Source organism: Bison bison, unplaced genomic scaffold (genome assembly GCF_000754665.1).
Source record: "Bison bison bison isolate TAMUID 2011002044 unplaced genomic scaffold, Bison_UMD1.0 scf7180017864263, whole genome shotgun sequence".
Taxonomy (NCBI): Eukaryota; Metazoa; Chordata; class Mammalia; order Artiodactyla; family Bovidae; genus Bison; species Bison bison.
This window is the reverse complement of record NW_011494835.1, coordinates 7,665,406-7,688,179: the sequence shown is the minus strand read 5'-3', so window position 1 is coordinate 7,688,179 and position 22,774 is coordinate 7,665,406. Positions and strand designations below refer to the sequence as shown.

At 40.6% G+C, this 22,774-nt stretch overlaps 1 protein-coding gene across 1 annotated transcript; it reads right to left on the bottom strand.

The window, feature by feature from the left end:
- Positions 1 to 6,441: 6,441 nt before the first annotated feature.
- Positions 6,442 to 21,440, bottom strand: ADH5 (alcohol dehydrogenase 5 (class III), chi polypeptide). The gene is made up of 9 exons (XM_010848316.1): positions 21,252 to 21,440; positions 18,380 to 18,481; positions 16,674 to 16,815; positions 16,092 to 16,179; positions 10,070 to 10,289; positions 9,659 to 9,919; positions 8,958 to 9,093; positions 6,882 to 7,020; positions 6,442 to 6,742 (listed from the first exon to the last, which is right to left on the bottom strand). The coding sequence occupies exons 1-9, from the start codon at positions 21,261 to 21,263 to the stop codon at positions 6,718 to 6,720; spliced, it is 1,125 nt and encodes a 374-aa protein (XP_010846618.1). The 5' UTR covers positions 21,264 to 21,440; the 3' UTR covers positions 6,442 to 6,717.
- Between the last annotated feature and the right edge of the window lie 1,334 nt (positions 21,441 to 22,774).

Sequence of the window (22,774 nt, the reverse complement as noted above, 5' to 3'; positions counted from 1 at the left end):
GGGGTAAGGTGGCCTTGGCGACCTGTTACCTGCTGCTTTTCATTCTGGGGACTTAAGTGAGCAAGAGCAGAGCTGTCTGTATATGGTAATTCTATTATATTAAAATATGTGTCAATATTGCCAAAAAAATGTGCTAAAAACCAGTTTATGTGGAGCACTCAGAAGGCCTTCCTGGAAAGATTTTCACTTACCACTTATGTTAAGAGTTCAAAGTATTTTAAATAATCTCTCTTGTGCATGTCCAGCCTTTTTACTGTTGTGGAGCTTTTATAACTGTTTTGACTCCTGGGTGCTTGGCCCTTTTACTAGTACTCCAGACTCCTCACCCCACTTCCAACAACAGACACATGGCAGGGTTTACTCCCACACGCGTGTAGGCACATTTGCATCGTGGTGTCACAAACTCCCAAGATCAACAAGCAGGACACCAGGGCTGAGATCTCTAATTTTTTAAACTAGTTGCATGGCTTGGACAAATTTCCATCTCTTTAAGGAGGTATCCTATTTGTGCAATGACACAGAGCTTAGCAACTGTTTTATTCTATATATAACGTGACTAAATCAAATTCACTTTATTTTAGTACTTGGGTCAGAGGTCAACAGAAAATTTAGAGTAGAATTTTTTCAAACTTTACCAGTACCTCTGAGCCCTGGGTGGTTCTGAGGAAACAAAATAGACAAGGATAAGAACTGTTAGTATAAAGATGTAGATTTGCAAAAAAAAAAAAAGCCAACAGGTATTTGAAAGCAAATTTCCACTGTTTCATCTAGATCTGATTCTTGGTCATCAGGACTATTTCAGCCCCTGTCTAGAGTCAGGGTAGTTCTGTGGTGAATCAGCACTCCTTTCCTGAAGGGAGCATGTGCCTATTAGCTCATCTCAGTGAATTCTGTTATGATGTCTGGCTTGATAAAAATCTGTGTGCAGTAAAAATCAGTAAAAAGCCCATCTCCCCACCCCTAAGTAAAAAGCCCATCCCATCTGCTTTGTTCTTATAAAGTTCCACCAAAAGAAATCTGTATAATGGAGGACTTTGTATGTACTGGTTCACTGTGCCAGTTCACTTCATAAATTGTTTCTTTAAAGATATGATTTTCTTGTTATAGTTCTATGCACTTATTATCTGAGTAACTGTTTAAATATACTTAAATGTTTTCCAAATATGGTTTGTGGTGTATTTTTTCTAAAGGGTATTTGCTGACAAAGAGTCTGATCTTGCACATTAATTGAAACAAAATTGGTTGAGTAGGTCATTTTTCCTGGGTCACACAGTATCTCTAGGGCCAAAGAACTGTTAGTTACTCGAAGGCTTTGATCATCAGCCTACTTGGGAGACTGGCAGCCAAGCAGAAGATGTTGTAAAGCATTCTGCACATGTAAAATATGCTCCCTTTTCCCCAGGTCAGCAAAACCTTTGAGAATCACCAGCTACATTTACTTTTGCTTTGAAATGAAAGAAATGGAAGTAGCATTATGTGTAGCCATTTTTAAGTTGTACACACATTATCTAGCTCCACTGTAACAAAGTTTGGATATAATGCAACTTGTCCCCTCACCTCAAAAACCTCATCATTCCACACATTCTACTTTATATTAGTCCCCTGTGCATGTAATAAAGACCTTGTTCAAGTCAGACATGCCTATGTATTTTACACCGTTTTTCACAGTGAACATCCCTAGGTGGGTTAAATAGAAAGCAAGATAGCCCAACATGCTGAAAATGGAAAAGCTGGTAACATTTGAAAAATGCCAAGTATATGAGCATTTTCAGTGAGAAACAAAAAGCTGTTAAAAGTTGGTAGTATTGTAAAATTTTAGATCCTTAAAAATTGTTTTTCACAAGCTTTCATAAAATATACAGTGGAGAGATTAGCCATTTGTGGTAAACTTATATACCATTTATCCAATATAGCAGTTTAAACTTAAAAAAATTCCCAAGAATACTTTTAAGGTGGCAGAGTTCTGATTTTGAACAGCCAGGGTTAGTGAATGTTTTTCAGCCCTGTGTTGTCTGTGTTCTTCCAAAAACTATTTGGTTCCACAATATACATAACAGCCTAGATGCCATCCAAGAGGATGTATTGAAAGGATCTTAACAAGAAATACTTTAAACCTATAGTCCCATGATCCAAGAGCCTTCATGGTGATACTGGTTCCTTCAAAGAGGCAACTGGGCTTTCATCCAGGAAATGCTCATACCTGTTAAACTGAATTAGCTGGCTCAAGACTATGTACACTTCACTGTGACAGAAATGAAAAGTAAACTTCCTAATTGACCAGCTACAAGAATTGGGGTTCCATTATTTTACTATCTTAAAATTGCTTTACTTTCTCATATTGGTGAACGTAAAATGTTTGCCATTCTCATTCATGTATAACTCATGAGTTATACATGAATGAGTGGAAGAATCTTTTAAAAGAATTATTAGCTCTTCTCCATTATTACCCTCATATGTTCTTTGTTACGGCAGTTGCTTAAGGCAGTAAAATATACTTTATTCCTGGAAGGCTGAGCTAAAACAAACCAGATGAAAGTACATTTCTTAGAGCTGGGGTAGACGCTAGTTTCAATTTCCTCTTCTTCCAGTTTATGTAGGACAATAGGTTAGAGCCCTTTGGGCCCCTACTGAGTCTCTAGCCCTCTAGATAAAATGAGAGAAGCTATACTGCTTTGTCCTTCAAATGCACCAAAGATCCAAAAAGAAGTCCTGACCATAACTGCCATTTTCTATTTTCATTTTGGGAGCAATTAAGCCACATCAATCAGAAGAATAATTAAAACAAAAAGCACATGCTTTCAATTCAACCAAAGATATGTATATCAATGTCCTGATATGAAAACAGTCTTAAGATATATGTGGAAAAAATAAAAAGGCACAGAATAGTGTTAATTAGTATTCATTTGTATAAATTACATGTATACATGTTATTTCATTAGTAGAAACTTCTGGGAAGATACATAAACTTATCGGTGGTCACTAATTTTGGGGGAGAGGGGGAAGTTTAACTTTTCTTTCCCATGTAATTTTCTCTATTTGAATGTTCTAACTCTTGCATGTATTGCCCTCATGCATTTATTTTTGTGTTAATGGATTACTGGGATGTTAAGACTATGCACCATTTTTGTTTGCTGATTTATTCTGCTCAGGGTAAAGAAGCCTAAATGCTACTTAACAACAGCACCAGGAAAACACTGATAGGTTTGACCATACTAAAATAAAAATTTAAAAATATAGAATATATTAAAAATATAAAACTTGCAAAGGATTGGCATCTAGAATAAAGAAGTCTTAAAAAGAACCTGAGCTACGTTAAGTCCTGAGACCAGGTGGGTGTGTGATCTCACCTAAATGACTGTGGAGTCAAGTCCCAGTCAGAGTTGCACGATTTCAGATATTTTGTACAGCACAGGGAAATACAGCCATTGTCTTGTAATAACTTTTAGTGGAATGTAATCTAAGTCAGAGAAAGGCAAATATCTTCTCATGCTTGACGCCTTTACTTCCTTCCAGCCCCCTCCTCTCCTGGACTTTTCCTCTGTGTGCCTTCTACAGAAATGGATCCATCCTCTGCCTGGCTTTCTGCAGTCTGGCACCTCCGCTCTGTATGCCCAAGCCTGGCAGGCAAGGAGCAGAGAATCTTCCGGTTAGAGGGGAGGGGAGAAGAATGTTGTCAGTACACTTAGATTTCTTTTTTCACTTTGACCACATAATCTTGTCTTTTCCGAGAGTTGATGAATAAAGGTACTGAAACCATTTACCTCCGATTGGGACTTGAACCCATGCGCTGGGACTCGAACCCAACCAAAACCCTGCTTGGGACTCGAACCCCACCAAAACCTCACTTGGGACTTGAACCTACATGGCTGGGACTCAAACCCAGTAAAAACCCACGGTACCTGGTTTCAGGACCTAATGAAGCTCAGAAGAAAAAGAATACAAATGACCAAAAGAATGAAAGACTTCAGTAATTAAGGGAAATGCAAATTAGTCATTTCATACCCATGTGGTTTATAAAAACTGACAACCACTTTGAAGAGCACAATTACACTCATCTCAGATGCTAGTAAAGCTCAAAACTCTCCAAGCCAGGCTTCAGCAATACGTGAACCGTGAACATCCAGATTTCAAGCTGGTTTTAGAAAAGGCAGAGGAGCCAGAGATCAAATTGCCAACATCGAAAAAGCAAGAGTTCCAGAAAAACATCTATTTCTGCTTTATTGACTATGCCAAAGCCTTTGACTGTGTGGATCACAATAAACTGTGGAAAATTCTGAAAGAGATGGGAATATCAGACCACCTGACCTGCCTCTTAAGAAACCTGTATGCAGGTCAGGAAGCCAACAGTTAGAACTGAACATGGAACAACAGACTGGTTCCAAATAGGAAAAGGAGTACGTCAAGGCTGTATATTGTCACCCTGCTTATTTAACTTAGATGCAGAGTACATCATGAGAAACACTGGGCTGGAAGAAGCACAAGCTGGAATCAAGATTGCCGGGAGAAATATTAATAACCTCAGATATGCAGATGACACCACCGTTATGGCAGAAAGTGAAGAGGAACTAAAGAGCCTCTTGATGAAAGAGGAGAGTTAAAAAGTTGGTTTAAAGCTCAGCATTCAGAGAACTAAGATCATGGCATCTGGTCCCATCACTTCATGGCAAATAGATGGGGAAACAATGGAAACAGTGTCAGACTTTATTTTTGGGGGCTCCAAAATCACTGTAGATGGTGACTGCAGCCATGAAATTAAAAGACGCTTACTCCTTGGAAGGAAAGTTATGACCAACCTAGACAGCATATTCAAAAGCAGAGACATTGCTTTGCCAACAAAGGTCCATCTAGTCAAGGCTGTGGTTTTTCCAGTGGTCATGTATGGATGTGAGAGTTGGACTGTGAAGAAAGCTGAGTGCCAAAGAATTGATGCTTTTGAACTGTGGTGTTGGAGAAGACTCTTGAGAGTCCCTTGGACTGCAAGGAGATCCAACTAGTCCATTCTGAAAGAGATCAGTCCTGGGTGTTCTTTGGAAGGACTGATGCTAAAGCTGAAACTCCAATACTCCACCTCATGTGAAGAGTTGACTCATTGGAAAAGACCCTGACGCTGGGAAGGATTGGGGGCAAGAGGACAAGGGGACGACAGAGGATGAGATGGCTGGATGGCACCACCGACTTGATGGACTTGAGTTTGAGTGAACTCTGGGAGTTGGTGATGGACAAGGAGGCCTGGCATGCTGTGATTCATGGGGTTGCAGAGTCGGACACGACTGAGTGACTGAACTGAACTGAACTTGAAGAGCAATTTGACAATTTCTAGTAAGGTTTAAAATGTTATCCTGTGATACACATCTTACATGACTGACACTGAGCATGATGTACAAGGATGTTCCACCAGTGCTGTCAGCAGCAGAGAAACAATTTGGGAAACAATTATATGCCACAGTTGGAGACAGATAAATGATGGTAGTTCATACAGGTGACTACTACTGCACAGTACTCAGTGAACGGGAGCATCATATACAACAGGGATTAACCACACAGTAATGAGTGGAAAAGCTGCAGAATAAGATAGCATCCGGTTTAACATGTATGACAACATGAAGACTGGCGGGTGTACAGATATGTATAGTAAAAGTATGGCAACCTGGGTGAGAGTGATAAACACGATTCTGGGTGCTGACTATACCACAGGAGAGGAAAGGCAATGTGGTCTGGAAGAGTAAAATGTTAGGATTTGACAAAATAAGTGCTTCAGTTTGGATATTCAGTAAGTAAATGTTTTCCATATACTTGAAATAAGTTCACAGCGGGATCAACAACACAAAACTACCTACTTAAAAGGTAGTTTCAGTGACGAATTCTACTGCTCCATATGGGCCAGATGCCATACCAGGAACTGCGAATCTTAAGTTTGATCAATGCACGGTAACTGCCCTCAAGAAGATAATCTTCAATGCCCCTGGTGGTCCAGTGGTTAAGGATCCACCTGCCAATGCAGGGGACATGGGTTCTATCCCTGGTCCGGGAAGATTCCACATGCCTTGCGGCAACTAAGCTCGCACGCTATATAGAGCCCACGTGTTGCAACTCCTGAGCCCAAGCACCCTAGAGCCTGTGCTCTGCAACAAGAGAAGCCACCACAATGAGAAGGCCATGCACCACAACTAGAGAAAGCTGGTGCAGTAACGAAGACCCAGTGCAGCCAAAAAAAAAAGGATAATCTCACCGAAGCAGATTTCGGTTGACTGGAGAAATCTGTTCTTTAATAATGGGTCTGAGATCCTTAAAAGTTACAAGAAAGTTACCAATGACAGTGAAGACAACGGCATACACTCACCACTGCCTTGCCTTCTCCGTCTTTCCTTTAAAGAATGAAGATGACAGGGAGAGAAATCATGAGAATGAATTCAGCATAAAACAGGTGACAACTCCCACACATACACAGGCATTCCTTTTATTATGTTAGAAATATTCTTTAATGAGCTAGCAATTATTTATGTGAAGAAGAGACTAGAAAACAGATTTATGACAGTATTAGCCTTATCCTTGGTTAGACATATGTAGGAATTTACACACAAAACATTATTGCTTAGAGTAGGTTAATGAAGATCTAACAATCTGTGAACTTGAAAGAGCTCCTTTCTGCTTATGTGGCTGCTCCAACCAGACCCTAAGACTTAGTTACAAGGATGGAAGAATTCTCCTCTTTTGAACTTAAAGCTTTACAACCGTTCGGATGCTGTAAGAGAAGAAAACAATAAACAAAGGTTCAGAATCCTTTAACACCACTAAAACACTTTTTTAAAAAAATACTTCTTCCTCCGTAAGCCCCAAATCATTACCGCAGTCTATACTACACAGCTAAAGAGAAAGCTTACCTCTTTCCGGCATGCATCAGATCAAAGGCTTCATTAATTTGGTCAAAAGGCAGACTGTGAGTCACAAACTCATCAACTTTTATCTTTTTGGACATATATTCAGACACCAACTTTGGGACACTTTCTACACTCTTCCATCCTAAAGGAAATCATACATCTATTCATTACTTTTTCCAACAAATCTCTATAGTATGCTTATTATTTAGTAGGTGACAAAGACATCTAAGAGAATGAATTTTTTCATGAATTAAAGAGGAATGAAAAACTTCAAAATCAGCCTAGAGAGGAGGAAGAATTTAATATACATCTTTAGTTAAGAAAAAAACAGATGCCTTTTGAGCACTTTTTTCTGTGTTAAGATTTACTAAAATCTCATTAAACCTTAACGGAGATTTTAAAACTATACAGGACAGAACTCTAGAAGTCTCAGAACAAGATTATTTAAATCCACAACAGCAAAATTTCTATAATCATGAAATTCAAGGAAGAACAAAATTGATGTGATACATGACTTTATTTCTGTGCTTTTAATTTCAACATAAAGATAACATCTCAGAATAAAAACCTGTGAACTGAAAAGCAAAGTAGAAGACCTTTACTTATATGTTAAGATTTTAAACAAAGTCAGATCCTTCAATTTTTCACTTGTATTATTAAAAGAAGCAGTAAATGTACAAATAAGCTTTCCCCCTTTTTAAACTAGGGTTTCTTTGGACTATATTTCAAGCTTTTGTGTGTGTGCTAAGTCGCTTCAGTTGTATCCAACTCTGTGAACCCATGGACTGCCGCCCACCAGCCTTCTCTGTTCATGGGGTTCTCCAGGCAAGAATACTGGAGTGGGTTGCCATTTCCTTCTCCAGGGGATCTTTCTGACCCTTTTCCAAATCTCCCTCCTTACATCCTCGACAGATTACCTTTTCATTCCAAACTGGTACCTTTTTTTTTACCCCCTCATTTAAATCTCCTGGTAACAGACAACTACAGCTACTGCTATTCCCTACACCAAAACTTCTATTTACATTGTGAGTCATGTGTTAGCAACACCCATGGGGCCCCAAGGCTCCAGCTTATTTCTCAACAAACATGTGTTTCGGTGAGGCTTCAGTTAGAAGTGACTTCCAACCCCCCTGGCTCAGTCTCCCAGACATTTTTAGAACATTCTCAAATATAGCTCTGGAACCTCAGCTGATGTCCCTGAGCTGCATGTGTGGTTCTACAAGTCTGTTCTAATACACTCAAGTGGGGCATACTAGTGTCTAAGGCTTTGAAAAGAGGGTTTAGTCAGCTTGACATTTTCCTTGACAAATTGTGTAGTATAAAGAAGGAAAACTTAGGCCAAATCCCTCATTTTTCATACTTTCCCAATTTTCTGGCCTTGGAAAAAAAAATGTGGCATGATGTGAGGCAGGGAATGAGACACTTTGTTAGACGCAGGTCATTTCATTTGAAACTTATGCTATGTAATACTTTTTCCTTAGGAGAATTGTAAGGATGTATTTTTTAAAAATCTATTAAAAACTTAAGGTTTCCTTCATTCACAATAGTTGGGATATATAAACATGTTTTGATGTCTTTTCTCTTCCCTAGCTGAGTGACCCTAAGAAAGAGAAACTATTTCTTAGCATTCTCCTGGTAGTTGGCAACCCCAGGTAACCACATACTTTTAGGACACTCAAGGGAAAAACGATCAGTCTGGCAGCTTTTCCATTTTGTTATAAGGCTCTGTCTAACTTAAAAGTTTTACTCAGACTGGTTACTGCTGAAATCAGTACTGTTTAGAGAGAAGCATGATCACATCCAGGGATCACTGCACTCTCTGGGAAAATGAGTAAAAAAATGCCAATAACCTATATAAGTCTACCAGATGACTGGCCTGGTTTATCCTGTATCCAGCTTCTGACCTAGCCCCAGCTATTTCATTAATGGAATATTAGTATTTTTTTTCAGGGTATAAAAAGTAGCCTTGTGTTTCAGAAGAAGCTGAGCACCTCCCCAGTCCCCAGGGTTAGTACTCATTGGGATTACAATTCTGCTGAAGGAAATAACAGAAGAAAATGTCCTCATCCATCAAATTACCTCCAAAGGCAGTGCCTTTCCATGTGCGGCCCGTGACTAGCTGGAACGGACGAGTGGCGATTTCTTCACCAGAGGCAGCTACTCCCACTACCACACTGATGCCCCAGCCTTTGTGGCAGGCCTCCAGCGCTGCTCTCTGCAGACAAACCACAGAAGTCAGTGCATTTTGCTAAGAATATCTACTTCTCCAGAAACTTCTGGGGGACAGGGTAGTGGTACACAGAACTTTTTTAGAAAAGTGGCAACAAAATGATCCAAGTATTTATTAAGTTGTTTAATTTTATTGAACAATTTTAACAGGTACTTTTAAAAGAATTTGCTAATTTGGCTAAATATTAACACAAATTGAAAGGATTTAAAGCTTTTATTTGTTGTCTACTAAGGTTACTGAGTCACTATGTGGATATGTATCTAATTCCATAGCCCATGTTCTCTATAACTGCATCGTTTTGCCTTTTCATTTAATGAAACGCACTTTAAGATACAGCAGAGACTGAAAGGCAAAATAACATTTTCCTTCATCTTTCCCTTGTCTAGTTCAATAGTTATTTTTCCATTCTTTCAGCAACCATTCTTATCCGAGAATTTAAGATTTCTCCTTTGCAAAACAAAACAATATTTTATCTTAATAAAGGAAATTACATTTAAAAAGGCAGTTACACACACACACAAGCACATGGAATGAAGCCAGGCATACTCACCATGACTTTCACATTACCAATACACTCAAAGGAGTAGTCGACTCCCCCGTCAGTCATCTCAATGAGCACTTCCTGGATCGGTTTACTGAAGTCCTGGGGGTTAATACACTCAGAGGCCCCGAACTCCTTGGCTCTTGCGAATTTATCCTTATTGATGTCCACACCAATGATCCGGGCTGCACCAGCCGTCTTACAGCCCATGATAACTGCCAATCCAACTCCTCCCAGGCCAAAGACAGCACAAGTAGAGCCAGGCTCCACCTAACATTAAAGACAGCCTATAAGGTACTCATTCTGTAAGAGTCAGCGAAATCATTAGTTTTCTTACAGGTTGGGCCAAGTTCACTACTTCAGCAAAGCTTTGCTGTATGAAGTTAGAAGGTGGAATCTAAAACCCAGGCCAACACTTACCTTGGCAGCATTCAAAGCAGCACCATAGCCAGTTGAAATGCCACAACCCAGAAGGCAAACTTTATCCAAAGGTGCTAAAGGATCAATTTTAGCAACAGAAATGTCAGCCACAACTGTGTATTCAGAAAATGTGCTGGTTCCCATGTAATGTAAAATTGTCTTTCCTTTACAAGTAAATCTGCTAGTGCCATCTGGCATTAATCCTTTTCCTTGAGTGACTCTAAAGAAAAAGAAATCAATTTTTTAAAATGATGACCAGTAGTTAGAAGACTGTGCTAAGACCAAAACTCTAATCTCTAATGTATTCATTAATCAATTTAGCACCTTTCACCAATGCCTGATTAAGAAAACTTTTAAAAGAATTATAATCTTATGAATCTTTCTCAACATTCAATATCCCTCTAGATTACCTGTCAAGAGTACTGAAATAATTTTAACAGGTACAACTTATGGATCACATAAAATGATTTTAAAATTCCATCATGTGACCCTATATGCGAGACAGCAAAAGACACACAGATGTAAAGAACAGTCTTTTGGACTCTGTGAGAGAAGGTGAGGGTGGGATGATTTGAAAGGGTAGTGCTGAAACGTGTCTATTATCACATGTGAAGCGGATCGCTAGTCCAGTTTCTATGCATGAGACATTGTGCTCAGGGCTGGTGCCCTGGGATGACCCTGGGGGATGGGATGGGGAGGGAGGTGGAAGAGAGGTTCTGAATGGGGAACACTTGTGCACCCGAGGCTGATTCATGTCGATGTATGGCAAAAACCACTACAATACTGTAAAGTAATTAGTCTCCAATTAAAATACATGAATTTTTTTTTATTAATTTTTTAAAAAAGAAAAAAAAATTCCATCATGAAACTGTGAGCAAATATAACTTCAAAAAGCATTAAGCCAAAACAGCATCCACACAGCAGAGATTACAAGCAACTAAAAAGATGGGGAAACAGTAGAAAAAGTGGCTGACTTTATTTTTCTGGGCTCCAAAATCACTGCAGATGGTGATTGCAGCCATGAAATTAAAAAGACACTTACTCCTTGGAAGGAAAGTTATGACCAACCTAGACAGCATATTCAAAAGCAGAGACGCTACTTTGCCAACAAAGGTCCGTCTAGTCAAGGCTATGGTTTTTCCAGTGGTCATGTATGGATGTGAGAGTTGGACTGTGAAGAAAGCTGAGCGCTGAAGAATTGATGCTTTTGAACTGTGGTGTTGGAGAAGACTCTTTGAGAGTCCCTTGGACTGCAAGGAGATCCAACCAGTCCATCCTAAAGGAAATCAGTCTTGGGTGTTCATTGGAAGGACTGATGTTGACGCTGAAGCTCCAATACTTTGGCCACCTGATGCGAGGAGCTGACTCATTGGAAAAGACCCTGATGCTGGGAAAGATTGAGGAGGGAGGAGAACGGAATGATGGAGGATGAGATGGTTGGATTACATCACCAACACAAAGGACATGGGTTTGGGTCGACTCAGGGAGTTGGTGAAGGACAAGGAGGCCTGGCATGCTGCGGATCATGGGGTCGCAAAGAATCAGACAGGACTGACTGACTGAACTGAACTGATCCAGATCAGCACATAAAAGCAGATGTCCAAACTGGTTAATTCAGATTTCTTAGGAGGCCTATTTCAAAAGTGTAATAGTCCCCATGGATTCAAGTTATCTTCTCTCTTGCAACGGTTTCAAAATTATTTTTGATATTCTAAATGGTTGATGTAACATCTTGCTTAGGAATATGGGCCCTAAAGACAGACACAGTCAATCAGTTCAGTGGCTCAGTCATGTCCAACTCTTTGAGACTCCACGGACTGCAACATGCCAGGCCTCCCTGTCCATCGACAACTCCCGGAGATTACTCAAACTCATGTCCATTGAGTCGGTGATGCCATCCAACCATCTCATCCTCTGTCGTCCTCTTCTCCTTCTGCTTTCAATCTTTCCCAGCATCAGGGTCTTTTCAAATGAGTCAGTTCTTTGCATCAGGTGGCCAAAGTATTGGAGTTTCCGCTTCAACATCCGTACTTCCAATAAACACTCAGGACTGATCTCCTTTAGGATGGACTGGTTGGATCTCCTTGCAGTCCAAGGGACTCTCAAGAGTCTTCTCCAACACCACAGTTCAAAAGCATAAATTCAAAAAAGAAAAAAAAAAAAACAAAAGCATCAATTCTTCGGTGCTCACCTTTCTTTATAGCCCAACTCTCACACCCATACATTATTACTGGAAAAACCATAGCCTTGACTAGTTGGACCTTTATTGGCAAAGTAATGTCTCTGCTTCTTAATATGCTGTCTAGGTTGGTCATAACTTTTCTTCCAAGGAGCAAGCGTCTTTTAATCTCATGGCTGCAGTCACCATCTGCAGTGATTTTGGAGCCCCCCAAAATAGTCTCTGTTTCCCCATCTATTTCCCATGAAGTGATGGGACCAGATGCCATGATCTTCGTTTTCTGAATGTTGAGTTTTAAGCCAACTTTTTCACTCTCCTCTTTCACTTTCATCAACAGGCTCTTTAAGTTCCTCTTCACTTTCTGCCATAAGGGTGGTATCATCTGCATATCTGAGGTTATTGATATTTTTCCCGGCAATCTTGATTCCAGCTGTGCTTCCTCCAGCCCAGCGTTTCTCATGATGTACTTGCATATAAGTTAAATAAGCAGGGTCACAATATACAGCCTTGACATACTCCTTTTCCTATTTGGAACCAGTCTGTTGTTCCATGTCCAGTTCTAATTGTTGCTTCCTCACCTGCATATAGGTTTCTCAAGAGGCAGGTCAGGTGGTCTGGTATTCCCATCTCTTTCAGAATTTTCCACAGTTTGTTATGGTCCACACACTCAAAGGCTTTGGTGTAGTCAATAAAGCAGAAATAGATGTTTTTCTGGAACTCTCTTGCTTTATCAATGATTCAATGGATGTTGGCAAGTTGATCTCTGGTTCCTCTGCCTTTTCTAAATCCAGCTTGAACATCTGGAAGTTCATGGTTCACAGACTGCTGAAGCCTGGCTTGGAGGATTTAAGCATTACTTTACTAGCGTGTAAGATGAGTGCAATTGTGCAGTCATTTGAGCATTCTTTGGCATTGCCTTTCTTTGGGATTGGAATGAAAACTCACCTTTTCTAGTCCTGTGGTCACTGCTGAGTTTCCCAAATTTGCTGGCATATTCAGCATAGCACTTTCACACCATCATCTTTTAGGATTTGAAACAGCTCAACTGGAATTCCATCATCTCCACTAGCTTTGTTCGTAGTGATGCTTCCTAAGGCCCACTTGACTTTGCATTCTAGGATGTCTGGCTCTAGGTGAGTGATCACACCATCATGATTATCTGAGTCGTGAAGATCTGTTTTGTATAGTTCTTCTGTGTATTCTTGACACCTCTTTTTAATATCTTCTGCTTCTGTTAGGTCCTTACCATTTCTGTCCTTTACTGAGCCCATCTTTGCATGATATGTTTCCTTGGTATCTCCTATTTTCTTGAAGAAATCTCTGCTGCTGCTGCTAAGTTGCTTCAGTTGTGTCCGACTCTGTGCGACCCCATAGATGGCAGCCCACCAGGCTCCCCCGTCCCTGGGATTCTCCCGGCAAGAACACTGGAGTGGGTTGCCATTTCCTTCTCCAATGCATGAAAGTGAAAAGTGAAAGTGAAGTCGCTCAGTAGTCTTTCCCATTCTATTGTTTTCCTGTATTTCTTTGCACCAATCACTAAGGAAGGCTTTCTTATCTCTCCTTGCTATTCCTTGGAACTCTGCATTCGAATGGGTATATCTTTCCTTTTCTCTTTGCCTTTCGCTTCTCTTTTATTCATAGCTATTTGTAAGGCCTCCTCAGACAACATTTTGCCTTTTTGCATTTCTTTTCCTTGGGGATGGTCTTGATCCCTGTCTCCTGTACAGCGTGAGGAACCTCCATCTATAGTTCTTCAGGCACCCTATCAGATCTAATCCCTTAAATCTATTTCTCACTTCCCCTGTATAATCGTTATGGATTTGATTTAGGTCATATCTGAATGGTCTAGTGGTTTTCCATACTTTCTTCAATTTAAGCCTGAATTTGGCAATAAGGAGTTCATGGTCTGTGCCACAGTCAGCTCCCGGTCTTATTTTTGCTGACTGTTTCATTCTGTACTCCAAGGCCAAATTTGCCTGTTAATCTAGGTATTTATTGACTCCCTACTTTTGCATTCCAGTCCCCTATAATGAAAAGGATATCTTTTTTTGGTGTTAGTTTGAGAAGGTCACACACACTTGTGTTCAAATCCCAGGTGGCCCTTGTCAAGTGAATTAACCCCTGTGCCTTCAATCTGTCATTAGAAAATCAGAGAAACCATCTTTCTTAGAGATTACTAAAAAATCAAATGAGAGGTTATGTAAGCATTAGCATTGTGCCTGGCACAGAGTGCTTAATAAATAGGTTACTTTTAATAAAAATAAACCCTAGAACTTGATGTACACTCTTGGATAAACCTTTGGAATATATATGAATAAAATATATACAGATGAAGAAAAAGTCAACTGCCTGTGGATTCAAGAACATTTCCTTTGAGAGAAACATAAATACGACCAGAAACAAACAGATGACAAAGCTCTACCCCAATAACCTTTATATCTTTATGAGAGCAAGTTAAATTTGCTTAGCTCTCAATGTCAGAAACTGCTCTGCTTTCAGAAGAGGCTCATGAACAAAAGGTGATATGGGATATATTTTAAGCTTTGAAAGAACTTGTCCTTCTAAAAGCTTACAGACAGCCACAAAAAAGCCTACAACCATTATCCTACTTGGTATGTCAGAAGTCTTTCAGATAGTGTTTGGAATTCCCTTTCAAAATGACTATAGTTATATTTTTTTGGTTCTAGTTTTGTAACTGTGTTCATGTGATAAAATAAATGCAATTTCGTCTTCCAAAAAAAGAAACTAATTTTGTCAATGGCGTTAGAAAACAATGCAAAAACTAACAGATCTCCCAAATAGTGCTGGGTGGGAGTATATGCCATGACTCAGCAACTTCAATCCTAGGGAAATACCCAAGAGAAAGTTGCATAGATGTCCATCAAGATATCCATCAAGAGACACACATGGACGCTCCGAGAGGCACTAACCATAGCAGGGTCAAAGTGGGGAGCAATGTGAATGTCCATGGGAGAAAGGGTAAACAGAGATATTTGGAATGAAACAAAAGAGAATCAGAGGCATATAGCAGCACGGCCACTTCAGCAGACATTATGAATGAAATAAACCAGGCAAAAGAGCACATTCTGCATAATTCTGTTTCTATGAAATTTTACAGTGAAAAATAACAATAGTGGTTACCCTTGAGGGAGGTAGGTGTTGACCTGTAAGGGACATGAAGCACTGTGTGGGCAGCTGGAAGGGTTTTCTATCTTGATCTGAGTGAAGGTTATAACTATTAGGTGTGTATAAGCATAAAAATTCATTGAACTGTACACTTAGTATTTGTACACTTTAATTACTTCATTATGTGTATGTTCTACTTCAGTGACAAAAAAGAGGCAAAAGGGGGAAAACAGACACAAGATCTTAAATGCCTCAAAGAAGTTAAGTGTGTTACCTTGCTACAATAAAATAACCACCTTTTCTTTGTCAAAGGGTTATGTTATCTCTTGGAGGCTTCCCAAAACCGTATGAGCTAAGTTTTATTACTTTGGTTTCATGGACAATAAAATGGCTCATAAAAATGCCTTCATTTAATTTCATAACCATGTCCCTCCTTACTACCTATTTTGGCAAATTTACCCTAGTATTATGGAAAGAGAATGGGTTCAGAAAATTGCATTATCTCTCCCAACAGCTGATGATGCTGAGCATACCACTTAATTTCCAAGTCTAAATTTTCTCATCTATGAAAATACAGTAATACCAGTGATAATGACAGGTTGCCAAGAAGACAGAATGAAATAATGCACGTAGAATGCTCTGTATAAATTGCCACATAATTACTTATCATGATTAATATTACCTCTTGTTTTAAGAATAAAATAAAAAGACACTAACCTTATCTTCTGGCAAAGGTTTGTTTTAGGATTCAGACAAAATTTGCATTCTCCACACTGGGGGATGTAAAGTGGGATGACAGTATCACCTAGAAAACGAACGCAAGGACACTGTCCTGAATTGGTAGCACCTGATTCTAAACAAATTCCCATTCTTGTCAACTCACACAGCTTTGCAGGTTAACAACTTTAAGGCCTAGAACTTTACCTACATAACATCAGACACTGCCTGACTATGCAAAAAAAAAAAAAAAAAAAGCTTCAAATTTTTATCTAAATGAAACTTTCAAAACAGTAAGTGGAGAACAAGGAAGTCATGTGCTTTACTATACTGACTTGATGCATCTTCAAAAATTCTTGCTTAATTGGGCAAAAACCATGTCAGATAAGTAGCAGTCTCATAATCAGAAAGGAAACAGCTCTCAAATATTTGTGTTTTCCAGATAAGGAATAAAATCAATCTTGACAACTTACTTAGGCGGTAACTTATTCAAAAATAAACAATGTATAGTGTATCAGAAATATAATTTCGTATAAAAATAAGCCAAAATTGTAAAATAAGTGGTTCAAATATCCTCCTTACCTGCCTTCAGCTTAGTAACTCCTTCACCAACACTCTCCACAATTCCAGCACCTTCATGTCCCAAGATCACTGGATAATTCCCTTCAGGATCAGCCCCACTCAGTGTATAGGCGTCAGTGTGGCAAACTGCAGTGGCAATAATCTAACAGGATATTAAATAGCGTCTGAGTGTATGCACATGCAATTCAGAGTGACACACAGGTCAAAGGAGAGACATTTTTACTTAACAGCATATTTTATTGGTTAGAAGATACACTTCTTTCATATTTTAACCTCTCTAAAATCAGCATGTGCTCATCACCGATGGCATCTTAACAACTGGAACTGGCAGCATTTTCTTAGTGGTACATAAAATTAATGGTACCTTTATAGGCAATGAAACATAGTGTATCTATTTTCCTTTTTGATACGTTAGCAGGAGAAGGTAAACCAGGGCATGTTATGGGCACGGTGCTTTCTGCGGGTGTGGAGAGGAACACCACCTGTGTGCAAAAGCAGGGAGAGCCCATCTCACTGCTGGCCTCCTCCTGACTGTTGGGGAATGAGATTTCTAAAAAGACATATGCCAGCTTGCTTGGTCTGTGGCAAAATTCAAGAGCTTTTATTGGAACCAACTCCCTCTTGAGCAGCCACACAGAATTTCTGCTTAAATAAGCCCTTTATCCCAATTTTTCTGGCTTTCAAGTATCTCTTTTCTTTTCACACTGCCAAAAGCACAGAAAGGAAAAGTCTTGGGAGTATCCGTTTTTCTGCTTCTCACATTTAAACCTGATTACAATGTAACATTCTTAGCTGTTTGTTAGCAGTTTCCCAGGGAAGACTGGTAGCCCTGTACAGCTCATATTAGCACATCCAGGATCAACTTTTTCTTTAGCAGAAAAATCACAATCAGGTTGATTTCTGTAAAGATTTCAGATTCCTGAGCCTGGGTTAAAAGAATCTGAAAAAATTATTTGGCCCTGGCTTCTCGACTTGTTAAATGTGATCCCTGGAAGCATGAGAACTGGAGGTGGGATGGGGGAAGTATACTCCAATTCACAGCAAAAAATGGTTATTTTTTGCTAGAAGGTTCATTTTACTCAATGGTCATTACTTTAAAGCACTGATTTTACATCACAAGTACAGAGTAGAATGCCAGAGTATCCAGCTGGCTGCCTTGTGCTATATGCCTCTCTCCAGGGGTAACTTCACTTTCTTTGCCACAGCAGAGATTAAGACGTGTTGGAATAATGAATCCCCTGAACCTTGGACTTGTCTGCAAAGGTCAGTACATTTTAAAGTTCTCTAAGCAAGCCTGCTTCACTTGCTTGTTGATCCAGTCAGTTAGGAACCTGTTCCCAAATCTTATTTGAAGTTTCTTCCAATAATCCAAAGAATCTTCAGAATACATCTTAAGTTATGGGATCAGCAGAAAGGGGAACATCCTATAAAGTCACCCTAAACCCAGGCTACAGAAGATCAACTGCACTCATCCACTGATCCATGGAGAAGGCTGTTCAGTGCAACACCAAAGCTAAAAAGAGGAGAGGAGCACTGCAAAAGTGAGAGGGATGGTCTGAGAGCCGGGATTCCAAGGCTGGATGACTCTCAGTCCCTTCTCCTTGACACTGTCCTTGGGGATTTCTCCTCTGTAGACCTCAGAGGACTCATCTATCTAGAGACCTAATTGTAGGCCTTCCCTTCCAGTGCCTTAGATGTTTCATTACCTTAATTCGAACTTCATGAGCCTTTGGGGGTGCCACCTCTACCTCCTCTATAGAAAGAGGCTTCCCAGCCTCCCAGGCAACTGCAGCCTTGCACTTGATAACCTGCAATGGGGGAAAACAGAGCAAGATGCTTATCCTCCTGAACTAATCACAACTACTTAGTTAATTTAGATGATGATGAATGCTAATCTTAGACAGTACATCACCGATTCACAATGACACAACTCCAAGTGATATTGAGAATCTCCTGGCATGTGTTTATACTTTATATAAATAGTACTCATTAAAAAATTTTCATTGAGATGATCACATGTGGAAGTTTCATTCAGGAATTCCCTGGCAGTCAGTGGTTAGGACTCAGCACTTTCACTGCTGGGGCCTGGGTCCCTGTTGGGGGAGTGAGGGAGGGGAAAACTCAGATCCCTGCAAGCTACATGACCAAAAAAAAGCTTCATTCATCAAATATTTAATGACCCTCTACAACGCATAAGCAGGAGAAGGTTAAGAATACAGGTTCCAAGAGAATCTGATTCAGTAGTCTGGTATAGGGCCCAAGGGCTCTGAATGCTTAAGATGTGTCCTATGAAATTTTTTTGCTCAGGCTGGTGTAAGTAACACTGGTTTACTGTAAAACTGCACAGCGGGAAGTGGTATAAGGAAGAGAATCAGAATGGGGGATCTAAAAAAAACAAACAAACTGTACCTATCCCTTTCAATTGTGCTATGCAATACAGTAGCCACCTGCCACATGTAGCTTTTGAGCACTTGAAAAATGGCCAGTTTGAACTGAGATAAGCTGTACCTGTAAAATAATCCCAGGTTTTGAAGACTCACTATTTAAAAAATGCTGATTACATGTTGAGATGGTATTTTGAATATATTGGGTTAAATTTTAATCCAACAATGCCATTTTAATGTGGCTACTAGAAAAGTTAAAATTATATACATGACTCATATTGTATTTCTATAGTACAGTGCATGAGGAAGGTTTTGATTAGTTCACAGAATGATTATGAAACATGTTTATGGAATAAAGGTCCTGCTGAGATTATAGTAGACTTAAAAGCCAATAATTACAAAATGTGTGATTTAAAGGGAGAGGCACAAAGTGCTACAGAATGCAAAATGTGGAGAAAGAGTGTAACAGTGTAACTTTGGTTGGTGGGTTTGGGCAAGTGTCACTTTTAACTAGGATGAAAGATGAGGAACAGTTACATAGAGATAAAATATCTACATATAGAATGATTGTGAGCTGTGGATATGAAAATGAAGCCCCTAATACAGTCCTTGACAAGGTGCTGCTGCTGCTGCTGCTAAGTCGCTTCAGTTGTGTCTGGCTCTGTGCGACCCCACAGAGGGCAGCCCATCAGGCTCCCCTGTCCCCAGGATTCTCCAGGCAAGAACATTGGAGTGGGTTGCCATTTCCTTCTCCAATGCATGAAAGTGAAAAGTGAAAGTGAAGTCGCTCAAGTGGTGTCTGACTCTTCTCGACCCCGTGGCTACAGCCTACCAGGCTCCTCCGCCCATGGGTTTTTCCAGGCAAGAGTACTGGAGTGGGTTGCCATTGTAGCTTCGCAGAAGTAAGTTAGTAGCCATTAGTAGCAAGAGAACAAAAGAGTGGAGGAAAAGAAGAGCTGACCTATGCAGAGGGATGAGTGGCTTGCATAAACTTATGAGGCTGGAAATAATCACTTTTAAAATTAAAATGTAGATATTAAGTGCTGATAAAAAATTTATACACTGCATTAGAAACTTTTTTCACCTCAATGTACCATAAATCCCAAACTCGAAAGGTAAAATTCAAAATACTAACAATGAAATCACATATTCTAAAGATCTAAAGCAACAAGAATAAATAATTCATTCACAATCTAAGCTTTAAATCCTTCCTCCCCCCTTTTAAAGCATATCTGAAAGTTTAACGTTTTCCTTTCAATAACAATTCTAAACAAAACAAAGCCTCACTAAATCCGCAGGCAACTGCCCTACTTCAACATCTGAACTATCACAGGAAAAACAGCTGCCAACTTGTTAAATCTCAAAGGTCGTCGTTTAGACTTTACCATTTCTATTCAAGTTCAAATCTTTCAAGAAAATTTGTTAACTCTGTAAAGCATTAAAACAAACAGCGACGTTAGATTAATCCTGTTACTCGCATATTTCTGCCTTTACTGGCTAATGTGTATTTCAGGAACTTTTAATAGTATGTTGCACAGGGTGCAACCCCGGCTCACCATCCTTAGTGTGACCACTAATCGCGACTAACCTGTAACTCTCAAGTTTTTTTAATCTAAAATGGGGTACTATTTTGCATAGGTGTTACAAAAGGATTCAAGTAGGGTGTGTAGAAAGCTCTGGTGCCCAGGTGCTCCAAAAATTTACGAAGCCTTCCAAAGTACAGTCCTTGGAGGCAGAAAGATAGCTCAATTATGAACTACTATGGTGAAACACAACCTAGGGGTTAGGAGCACGGGCTCTAGCTGCAGCTTTGCTACCTGAAAGTATGATCCACAGCAAGTGATGTAACTTTATGTACGCAAAACGTGGGGACTCTTAAACCACCTCCCAAATACCAGGATACCGATCCCACCCCGCCCCCACTCTACGGTTCTCCCCACCCCCATCCCGCTTCGGCTGCCCGCGAAGCAGCAGAATCCAGCCACGAAAGGAGCCGAATCAAAGCTTCCTCACTCCCTCCCTGCTGAGCTGCTAGCTCCCCACGGCCGCGTTTCAGCTCCACCAGCCAGAGTCAGGCTCCAGGCCAAGCCCCACGCGCCCCCGACTCCTCTCAAGCCAGCGGCCAGGTTCCGCTCCATGCTTTCCCCCTCTCCCTCCCTTTCTTGGACTCAGCCCGCGTAACAGCTGATTATACCTGGTTCGCCATTTCCTCAGACCGCAGTCAGCGTGAAGCAGATAACTGGAAACAGCCGTGCAGGGTCGGGGATGTAGGCGGGGCATGCGTCCGCCTGCGCCGGGGCGAGCGTGGAGGCGGGGGTGCGGGGGCTGGAGCGTGGCGAGTGGGGCTTGAGGCCTGGCAAGGCCGGAGCTCTAGTTGATACCAGATGGTCTCGCGAGAAGTTGGAGTTTGCAGTAGGCTGGAAAGCAGCGGCGGCGGCCGCTCAGTGAGCAACGTAACACAGTCTGTAAAGTATCTGTCAGATAGATGAGGGTTTCCCCGTGTAACTGTAGCCCAGGCAGCGTAGATAAAGCTTATAAAGGAGATATGTGGAGGGCGGGGAACCAGGACTTTCACTGGAAGTACGTGAGAAACCGTAAGAGGACCGCACCTTCTACACAGCTTGTGGGCACCTCTTGAGGGCTCAAGATGAGTGAAAGACAGCTCCGCAGGAGAGTCTCCATCAGCTGAGCTTTGAGAAGGAGGATAAAGGGCTTATTGGGGAAAGTCCCAGTGTCAACTTGGGGAAAAAAAAAAAAAAAGCACCAAGGAAGACCTGTGAGTTGAGTTTCTTCAGCGTCTTACTGAGGACTGTGGCCTGGAGACAGCCTCTCAGATATCCCTGAAGAACTATTCTGAAAAGGTGGGGGAAGGCTAGTATACGTGTGATTTTGGGGTGCAGGGTTGTAATCAAGCATTCATCTCCTGAAGGATTATTGCTAGTCCTGAGGAACAGATATCTAAATGATTTTTGTGTTTTTTCTAAATATGGGAGGATGTGAGAATCTAGGTTCTAAAAATGTTTCTCTTGAAATATTTCTAACTATCTAACGGCCTATTTCGCCTATTTTGCCAGAGCACAGAGTGCCTCTTTCTTGATCTTTTCCCGGAATTCCTCTAAGTGTGTACTGCGAGTCAGTGATTGCTGTGGCTAATAACTCAGGCCTTGTAGAACTGGGTGATGGGCAACATTCTTCAGTTTAAGCCAGGCTCCTATTCCAGCTGCTGCTGAAGGGTGAGTAGGATTTATGGTGGTGGTTCATAGAACATGGGGAGAGAACTATGCAAGGAGGAGAAGGGGGCAGTGAAAAATCTCTGGGACATGGATGGAGTTGATGTGTTTTTAGAGTGGAGCAGAGTGTAGAGAGAGAGAGGATGGATTATTTGCTAGTTTACTCTTAAACTCTGTTAGGGATGCTGGATTTTATTAAAATGGCTTTATTGGACAGACCACTCTCTTCTCGCTGCTCATTTTTTTTTAAACGGCATTTTAATGGCTCCTTCTCAGTATATACCTTAAGGGTTGGTGCTCTCACAAGTATATCCAAAACGTTTCACGTCACCCACTTATCTTTACCGTGACGTTAACTTTTATTTATATAGAGACAACTTCTAGATTGTGAATCAGGATGGCTTCTGGTAAACTCAAGACTTGAGAAGTTCCTCAAGTCAATGTTAAATACTGAACCACAGATTAAAGAAGCTCAGGGAACACCAGG